General features: G+C 27.5%; 1 protein-coding gene across 1 annotated transcript; it reads right to left on the reverse strand.

Annotated features, from left to right (window-relative positions):
- Window positions 1-426: 426 nt before the first annotated feature.
- LOC146998248 (uncharacterized) lies at window positions 427-4,306 on the reverse strand. Its single transcript, XM_085813762.1, has 3 exons — window positions 4,237-4,306; window positions 3,754-3,804; window positions 427-1,003 (listed from the first exon to the last, which is right to left on the reverse strand). The coding sequence occupies exons 1-3, from the start codon at window positions 4,246-4,248 to the stop codon at window positions 503-505; spliced, it is 564 nt and encodes a 187-aa protein (XP_085669888.1). The 5' UTR covers window positions 4,249-4,306; the 3' UTR covers window positions 427-502.
- Between the last annotated feature and the right edge of the window lie 6,379 nt (window positions 4,307-10,685).

The raw sequence follows: 10,685 nt of genomic DNA on the forward strand, positions 1-10,685 counted from the left end.
ACATCATAATAGGCTCAAACTTCACCCATTCTTCATCACATTTGCATATTTTCTACATCTTGTCCACATTGTAAAGAAATACAATAAATGAAAAAGTCTTAACAAGGAAGCAAGCAAAGCAGAAGAGTATCAGACGTTTCCAAAAGCAAGGCTGAGAACGTTTACTTAAATACCAGCAACAGCAGCATTATATAAAATCGTATGACATGGACTAATTTAGAAACAAGCAATTTAGATAAATTTATTGTAGCATTAGTCAGTTCATATTTTAGGACAGAAAAGGGAAATAGCCAAATTAAAATGGAATATTAAAAAAGGATTATTACAAATTACAGTTAGAATTATATATATATAGAGAGAGAGAGATGCGTGTGCATGTGTTTATGTGTATGTACGACACAATATTATATTAAATTGTTCAAAATATAAAATTTTATGCAATTTATTTAATTTTATCACATTGTAATACATAGAACATATATCTGTAAAGACACATATTTATTTAATATCCATATCGCGTATATCCCAGACCACCAAGAAGTCCGCTGCCGAGCCCGTAGCCTTCATATCCGAGTCCTGAATACCCAAGGCCGCCATTCGCATACCCGAGGCCTCCGTATCCATAACCAAGGGCTGCGTATCCACTTCCAAGCCCCGCGTTTCCGTAACCTAAGCCACCGTATCCATAACCTGCACCACTACCAGCCAAGCCATATCCTTCGGAAGCATCGTATCCGACTCCAGCGTAAGGAGCAGCAGAAATTATTTGAACAGCTGCTGGATTTTGGTTGGCAGTGCCTGGTTCGTTGGTCTTGACTTGAGCGCGAAATCCGGCGTGGTCTGCCACATAGTTGACTTGTCTGTGGATACCTCTGGCGTCAGTGAATCCGTAGCTCCCTTTCACGCCAGTAGCACCATCCCCAACTTCTTCTCTATGCTGTTCACCGTGATGATCCTTCACGCTGTATCCGAATTTGTAAGGTTGAGGTGCATGATGAACGGGCTGCAATTATAAAGAAGTGTATTTTAGGAATATTCCTAAACTCTGCTCTTCGAGTTACAGACATTGTAATGTATTATATATATATATTGTTCTTGTAGCCTATTATAATTTTTTTAATAAAATTTAGCAGCGCTTTCAAGGGCGACTTTTCACTCGTTTGTAACAGAAGCTTGGTAGTGAATATTGTTTCTGTAACTGTAGGTTTTACTTTGTATACTTTCATTTAAAAGTCTAAATTACAGCATATTTCATGGGTACGTTTATTAAAAAAAGAGCTGACCTATTCAAACATTTAACATTTTTACTCAACAGATATCTTCATTTATTGTTAAAATTAACTTAAATTAAATTAAATTAAAAAGAAGTCTGAAAATGATATCTGTGTTATACGCTTAGCCTAGCGTTTTAAGTATATATTAAGATATTTTTTTAAATCTCTTAGCTTTTTGAATTAAAGAAAATACGTTTATTTAGATTTTTTTCCAATATATGATATTTGAAGTATCTACTTGTCCTTATTGTAAAACTCTTTATTGTATATTTATTGTAGAACACTATAAAGCTAACACATATGAGACCAAGTTACGCAAGACCTCCTTTTTCCATTAGGAAAGGTCTTCAGAAATTATGAGTATCTTACATAAATATCCATTTTACATTTCCTTATATAAATTGTTTATTATTATTTCTATTTGCAATATCCATCTGCAAAATTGATTCTTTAAAGCTCATTTATAAATTTTATTTATTGTTTTAATAAATGGCTTTTATAATTTTCTTTTCTTTTGAAATGTGTTAGATTTAAGACCAGCGGGTGTGTTAGATTTAAAACCAACTGAAACTAGAGGTTGAATTATAAAGCTCAACCTTTAGTTTCAGCTTTTATTTCAAGTGAAATATTTGGTTTCATGGGGTTTTTTGCGGTTGTTCGATAAACATAGTTGAAAAAAATAAAACACGTTTCAATTTTAAAAACTCTTCAGAAAATACATTCTATTTTTAATACACATTATGAAGTTTTACTTAATCTGTAACTGATAATTAATATAATAACTCCAGCAGACGTAAAGTGAATTAACGCTGTGTATGGAGTTACTACAAAGTCACAGAAAGTAATAATCTGCACCGTCGTAATGAATAGCGTCGTAAATAAACCTTTTTACACAGAATATAGAACATAAAGGCACTTTCTTGGGCTAACAATATCTGCCACAACTCAAATTCAAATTAAACGTGGAATAGTACTCTACTACACAATTTGAAATACTAGAAACTGGCTCATTAATTCTAACTTCAGTGTCAAAATCAATTCATCGCAGTGAAATAACGCAAAGCGGAATAATTACAAGCTATGAAAGCTGCAGGAACTAAACGTAGCATGCAAGCACAGCCAAGAACACGCTCAGTCTCAAAATCCGAAAATCTATCTGTCAGTCCTAGCTATCTCGTTTACATTCTAGTGAGGAAATCGAAAACGAGAATTTATAGTAAAGATCCAAATCATAATAACTGCTTAATTTAACTAATACCCCTACAACATGATCTTCCAGTTTTGCCTTTGCATTAATAAACACATTACTCGAATTATGTAGAGTTTAAATTATTCCTGGTTCACTTACTGCTTCACAATTAAAAGCAAACAATTTATTTTCTTTATTCGATGACGTTAGTTAGTCAGTACGTTTAAATTTTTTGCACTTCCTGCTATCGTAAAATAAAACTTATTAAAATTATTTTTAATATTTTTACTATATTTTAAGATATGAAATAAAAGCTTACAGTCTGCAAATTCACTTCTATCAAAATTTCTTCGATTAAACTGAAGCTTATTTTTTTTATTTCATTGAAAGAAATATTGCTTCTGATTTAAACATTATTATTTATGATCCAACTCTTGTTTTGAAACTGATCTATTGAAATGGTATACTTAGAGTATATCTGAAATTGCTTTCGTAGAATAAACAAAGAAAAAAGGGTTTTATTAAAATATCTAATTGATTTATTTTTTATTCTAATAATTTTAAAACAGAACCTTTTGAAATATATGATGATCTTTCTAATATTTTAACAGCAATACCATAAAAATACAATATTTTCTTGTATTCAGATACTTTACGTGTAATTTAGACATTATATCAGCGTAATTCAAATACATTGAGATTTCCCAAATAAAGATGTGCTTAAAATATTTTCGTACGCCATGTATTTTCCCATGTATATTTTTCTTTTGTATTTACCATGTAAGTTTCGTAATCTATAAATTTTGTTTCATTCAGATCATTCAAAAAATTTGGAATGCTACCCACTATTAGTAAAATAACCCGTAATAATTATTTATAGATTACGAATAACTGTGATAAACAGTCATGTATATAATTTCTGGTTAATATGCTCACATATTTTTAATATTCATTAGACATTCAGGAGTTGATTTAATTCCAAATGCTATTGTGTATCATTTATCAAAAAATGTAATCTTGAAAATTTCGATGCTGCCAGAAATTCTATTTAGACAAATACAAAATTAGTAGTAAAATGTGATATATTTAGATTTTAAACCTAGTCTTCTTTAGGAGAAAAATTTCTTTTTAAATTCGAGAATGAAAATAATTTTAGAATTAATTCTTTTAGAATCAAATATTAAAACGAATTTAGATATATATAAGCAGTTCTTAATCCACATAGTTATCTAAATTACATAAGTATCCAGTTACTCATTAGTTTCAGATATACAAAGCATTTTTACTTACCAAAGGTAAATGGGCAAAAGAAAGAGTAGCTACTAAAGCTAAAACAACAACCTAAAACGAAATAGCAAAGAGGTTAACTTATGTTTATTAATTCTTGTTACAAGCAAAAATTATTAACTGATTTAATACTCTTATTTCAGTTTTAGGTTTTTTAAATACAGTAATGGTATTAAATGTATTTACAGAGATATAGAAATTATGAATATCAATGAATAATGTAATATATTTTTATACTGATATTACATTTTTATCAATATTTTAGTGAAAGTAAATGTTATTAAAGCATTATGATATTTTTTTAAGGTCGTAGTATATAAAATAGCCGTTTCTAAATATTATTTACTAATTAATTAAATATTAAAATTTTAAAATAAATTTCATGCAGGCTGCAAAATTTAATTCTTATGTATCTGTAAATCTCTAAGAGTTGGAATGGTACAAACTTCCTTAAAAATCTTAGAAAATATTGCGCAGAGGTTTTACCTGTGATATCATGATGCCTGCTTTTCCTCAGGTTTCAAGCAAATTGTAATGATTCAACTTTACGAAGGAGTTTTTATACAGCTACAAAGCATGCAAAAAAAGAAATAAATGCGGTAATATCGGTCTTAGAAAATAAATATTTTCATGGCTGATTACCTTTGCTATGTAATTGTAAATGCGAGAACATTGTAATAAGATCAACCAGAAAATATGTTAAAAAAAAAGACATCAGCCTTACATTTCATTATCATTTTCAATGTCAGGTCAACGTAAAACATTCCACGGCATTCCTTAGCTTTCAGTACAGTTATTTCGATTTTTGAAAGTTCTTTTTTTTTTAATTAATGAAAAACTGTTTATAACAAAGTCATTCTGATATTTTAAACGTTCCATCACTCATTTTACTGTGCTTAAATTGCTAGCACGGCTCGGAAACTGTTGTCATATTTTTGTCAATCAATAACGTATATGATCTTTAATTTATCTTTCAATTCAATCAGTCTGTAGCTGCTTAAAAAGGCGAAATATTTAAAAACAATGAGAGCATTTCTGGAAAATTTAAATATCTCAATTTAATTTTTAATATTAGATCTAACTTACATACTTTAAAATACTTTTAATTATAATATACAAAACTGATAATTTTTATAAGCAGGCAATGTACTAAGTACAAAATCGCTTGATTTTCAGACATTTTACACGCAAAATTAAAATTGGGTTTTAAGGTATCCAAGCTTTTTCGGTTGTATATTTTTAATTATTAAAATTTAATCTTTCAGAATCAATATTCTAAATTAAACATTTGGGTAAATATTAAAAAATAATATAAAAAATTCATGATTATAAATTAAATATGTAAAGTTTCGAAACTTTCTGTACAAAGTTCACATAAATATGTGATAAAATTTACTGTTTAAAAATATATCTTAAGCCACTCCGTCAATTACTGATTTAGATCATATCATTAACTAATTTACAGTTTATTCAGCCCTCAACTACAGTTATTTTTATTCTAAAATAATTTTTTTAAATATTTCAGCTGAAATATTTTTCTCAAAATTCTTTACCTTATTTTGATAAATTTGGTGATGAAAGATAAGATCAATAAATAGAGTGTTGGAAAAGAATGAGGTAACTACACTGGTTAAAAAGGAACTCATAAATATCATATTTTGTAAATTACCATGGTAAATGCCATTCATTTCGTTCAAAATAATAGCAATTTTAGTTAAATTAATAAGTGCTTCTAAAACTTCTATTCATTTGTACGGTTTTTATTATTTTAATTAATGAGTTATTTATAATTTCAGTCTTTACTATCTCTTCTTCGTTTCTGTTTCTTCACAAGAAATGTAAATTAGTTAGAAAGTATTTAAGCTGAGGATTTAGTATTATGAGACAGAACTTGTTTTTGCCTCTCGAGACGACGTATGTTATTAGGCTTAACCACCTCTGATTTGATTGCAATTCTTCAACTTTGTGTTATTGCTGCCGACGTTAAATTGTTACACTGGTGAGAATTTCTGAGTAAGCTTAGAATTTAAAATCAATTGCGTAGTCTTTGACTACTAGGTTAAGTTTTAGTCTGAATCTGACACTGCATTAGACCAGTACAAACAAACTCGAGTTTCGAAGGCATATAATAAATAATAAAAAATTTCACGACAAAATCAACAATATTGAAAAATACCTTTCGGAACAAGGGCAAGACATTTGTTAGCAATAACTGATACCGAAGTCTTTATGTTAGTATACAGATTCTTCTAAATGAAAGTGTTTTGCAAAGCCATGTTTTACTGAATCAGTAGTAAGGTAAAGTCCTGGTGTCTCGTAAGATTATTCCTGTCCTTTTATTTTAAATTACATAGCCACAGGTGGTGGCTGATCCTATTAGCACGAGAAGTGTGTTTATACTTAAGTTCTGATTTAATGAAAAAGTTATTTTAAGCATCTGAATTCTCTCTCGATAATTTCGGACACAGCGATAATTCGCTCCAAGTCTGTTACGAGTTTCATGCTAGTTTATGCTACCAAACTTGGCCAAACTCTACACATTTAGCGAACAAGTATTAAAAACAAAATATCATGCTTTTCAAATTGTGATAACATTAACAGTAAAGTTACTAAGTTTAAACTTAAAAGTAGTCAAAATACACAGAACAATTTTATGTTCAGCTTTAAAATAGTGTGATGAGAGTGGACATGTTGATATCAATCAAAATTTTAAAAATGGAATCCCCAAAAGAAGTAAATAGGTCACAAAAATGGTTAAGCGGTAATTTATTGAGAATTTGAATAATTCTGTTCGTCAGACTGCCTGAAAATTGTAGATATTTAAAACATCTGTTCGAAAGAAAGATTAGCACTTAAAATTTCATACCAAAACTTTTGTCTTGAAAATCTAAGAAATTCGAGCAAAAAAAGTTTCAAAACTTGCATGAGTTAATCCCATTCAAAAAAAGGCGCAAATTCTGCATAGATAATGGAAAATATTTTATGTTTGATCATTATCTCAGTGGCAGCACTAAGTATTATCATTCAATATACTCTAACGCTGTCAAAATTAAACTTCAAGATAATATTAGAGAAGCGTTGGCAACAAAAGTAATACAATCTTTTTTCAGAAAATTGTCAATGGTTCTTTATATTCAAATCAATGCCTTAAATAAGGTTAGATTTCTTTCCTCAAACAACATGATCGAAATGTACATATTTTGTTTAAAACGAGCTTAGCTCCAGGAATTATATGAAAAGTACTGCCAACTGTTTCAGAAATTATGCTACAATTTAAAATCGCTCATCAGAAAGAGCTAATTGAATAATATTCTATCATAATCTTCATTTTTATGATCATAGTATTGACGTCATAAATTCTGAAATTTGTCTCATTGTTATCCGGAGACGCTTTAAGGAAATAGTTCTTTTTCGAACCCTCATATCTTTGTTATTATCATCTGTGAAAGTAAAGTTCATTCATACCGGTTCTAGTGAATATTTTACAGGTGACTGCCAAAAATATGTCAATGGAAACGAAAGGAATTTTAACGAGGTTAACTTACATAGCTAAAAAAAAAAAAAAAAAAAAAAAAAAAAAAGGTTATTGTGTTGCATTTTTTCATTGATTTCAATGTTATTAGAGTAACACTCGAAAAAAGTAAATAAAAATAAAAGATACTGTGTTTGCATTTCTTTATTGATTTCAATGTCATTAGGATAACTCTCAAAACATTTACCTTACTTTTGAATTTTAACAAACATGTATATACTTAAAAAAGAAAATTTGAAGTTAAAATAATATGCAAACATATAAAAGATTTAATTTTCGAACTAATCTACAATATCATTTAAATTCAGATAGCATAAGTAAATCAAATGCAAAACCAAAACATGAAAATAAATTCACCAATTTAGCAAATTTAAATTAATCTAAAAATTTTTTTAAAAATGCATAAGTGAATGACTGTTGAGCAGGCAGGAGGCAGACTTATCAAGGGGAAATTTTCTCCAAATCTAACTCTTCAATCATTCAATTCGTGTTTCGTCATTCATGCAAGCAAGGGTAAGAGTCAAAACCAAAGGTAAATGCATAGTGAAGAATGTCCAAAACGAAATACCAACTAAGTGGTACCTTGAGTAATTAGCAATTAAATTTAAAGGTCTAAAAGGAAAATACCAATAATGAAGTATTTTCAGAAATAAGCAATATAAAGTTTAGTATTAAATTAATTTTTTTTAATTAAATTTTCCAGAAAATTTAGAAATCAATGCATTTTAGAAACCCTTGTCTACAGAGACCTCCCCGACACGAATATGCATATTAATCAAAAAGAAACTAAAAAGGAACTAAGCAAAATTAATATAAACCAATAAGAAACTAAAAAGAACTAATTCATAATTTATAAAAAAACAAATATATACTTAAAAATATAATTACATATCTAGAAAATACTTAAATACTACATAAAAAATACTTAAAAGCAGATAAATAGTAAGTTTTAATTCTAACTTACCTAACATATAAGCGTTGGGGTCTTCAAAAGTATTTTATAAGTGATGTAAGTGTGTTCTGCATATTATATAGATGGCGCTAATGCAAGTAAAGTTGAGTGCCAAGCTGCTATCTTTAATATTAAAATATTTAAATAATATAAATTTAGAAAAAAATAAAGAATCCTAAAAGTATGTAATTAAAGTTTTAATTTCAACTATTTATGGTAGGGAGTTGAGTAGCTGAGCCAATCAAGTGGTTATTGTGAATTAATAAATATAAACTTGTTTGTAATGTTAAATGTGTGCATTATTGCAAAATTGTGTAAATAATGCATATAATAACGTAATAAGTGATAAAATAATTTTTTGTGAAAATTGCAAATTAAAAAATAATAATTAAAAAGTAATTAAGTAAAACTGAAATGTTTTAAAATTTTAAAAAAGTTTTAAAGTAAAATTTAAAATTAAATTAAATTAAAAAAAGTCTTAAAAATTTAAATTTTCAAATAAATTCCTGAAATTTTTTTTTAAACTTAAAGAAAGAAAAAGTAAGTTAAAAAAGAAAATTCCCAGAAATTTCCCAAAAATTCCTTAAAAAAAGAAAATTGAAATTTTTTAATAAACTTGATTCTAACTAGTATATTAAAACTTTGCTAAATACTGGCTAAAGTATGGAAAATTAGAAGATTAAAATCTTCACTCAATTCGGGCTATAATTGAGACTTTTGAAAAGAGTTGGCCCTTTATTAATAAAAGGAAAAATTCCAGTATTGATTAAATATACATATTTACACATTTATTTACAATAAAAATTTACAAGATAATTCCTTTACTCTTCTATATCCTCCATTACCCTCCAGCTAAGTTTTAAGGTAATGTTATCATACCATAAAGAGCCAAAAAATTACAAAGTTAATGCCTGCCTTTTTAATATATAAATTAATAAATTTTGGTGGTACTTGGTTATCAACTTGAACATTAATTAGCTTTATTATTTCTTCCTTTAAATCTTCTATTTCAATACATATATTTTTTATTCTGATTATTTGGCTATGAAACATGTTTTCTATTACTTTTCTAGAGATATTAGAGTTCCAATTAATTAGCTTAATAGTATGAAAATTTAAGTTCCTTCTTTTATCATATAATTTAATTTTGCTGTGTTTAATAATTAGCAGGTCTAGATATTCAATAGTATCTTGATTCGTATTCGTTTTATTAAGTGTTAAACTATTTGGGTAAATTTTGAATTGCTCAAAAGCAGATTTATTATTGAAAGTTATAATATCATCTATGTATCTAAATGTATGTGCAAATAGCTTTAATTCATTCTTATTTAAACTAGTTGGAAATTATATTCATAAGTAAAAAGAAATAGGTTACATATTTGTGTAGAACTGTTTTCTCCCATAGGAATTCCTCTCACTTGCTGAAAGATCTTAATATTGAATTTAATGTAGTTATTAAATAATGCACAATTCAGATAAGTATTCCATTTTTCAATACAAAGGATGTCAAGTATGTCAGGAAAAAGTTGTGGGAGTTGCATTAAACTAGTAAAAATTTCTTCTAATGGTAGAGAAGTATAAAGGTTTTCAAAGTCATAGCAGTTAATGTTCTTGATTTCTAAACTTTTAAATCTGCTGAGAACTGGAGCATTATTATAAATAATCCAACTATAGTTGTGTTGTTTGTTAACGAGTTGTTGGATTAAATTACAGATTTTTTTAAGTTTAATTGCAAATATGTAATCTATATTCTTTTTATAATTATTTGTACCATTAGCAATAAATCTAAATTTGAGTGGTGATTTATGAAATTTTGGAAGAACATATAGATTAGCTAATCTATTGTAGTTAGATGTTTGTGAAATTTGCAGTTTCTTATGAAATGCTTTTAGCTTTTTTGCAATAACATTTTCTTGTATAATCATTCCATTTAACAACGATTTACTTTTGAAAATAAATTAGTGCTATTTCTTTGAATCTTAAGCTAAAGCAATATATTTTTATATATAAAGTTAGTGATTCATGCTATAATTCTTGATATGCTGTAGTAACGTACAGCTGTATATATTATTTCTTAAAACAGGCTCCAAATATTTTAATGAGACTAATTCTTTTAATATGCTGTTTGTTAGATAATAGTACTGAGAATTTTACTTAGCATTAATTTGGCATGGGAAATAATATATTTAGAGTTTGTTTTAAAAATGAAAGAATCAAAATTCTCTATTATTCCATCAGTAACTCACAAGTTAAAATAACAAAATAATGCATTCAGTTCTGTCGCACGTAAAATTACGATTAAATGTTTCATCCTTTTTAATAACTATTGAAAACATCTCACCATAAAATCTCTGTTGAAATCGAAATGCTGGAAAATCTATTAAGCTTGGTAATCCGTAACTTCACAAGACCAGTAAAATATCATTCTGAAATTTAAATTATAATAGGTAT

Source organism: Stegodyphus dumicola, chromosome 3 (assembly GCF_044657685.1).
Source record: "Stegodyphus dumicola isolate Sdum_Otavi_A_Nest chromosome 3, ASM4465768v1".
Classification (NCBI taxonomy): Eukaryota; Metazoa; Arthropoda; class Arachnida; order Araneae; family Eresidae; genus Stegodyphus; species Stegodyphus dumicola.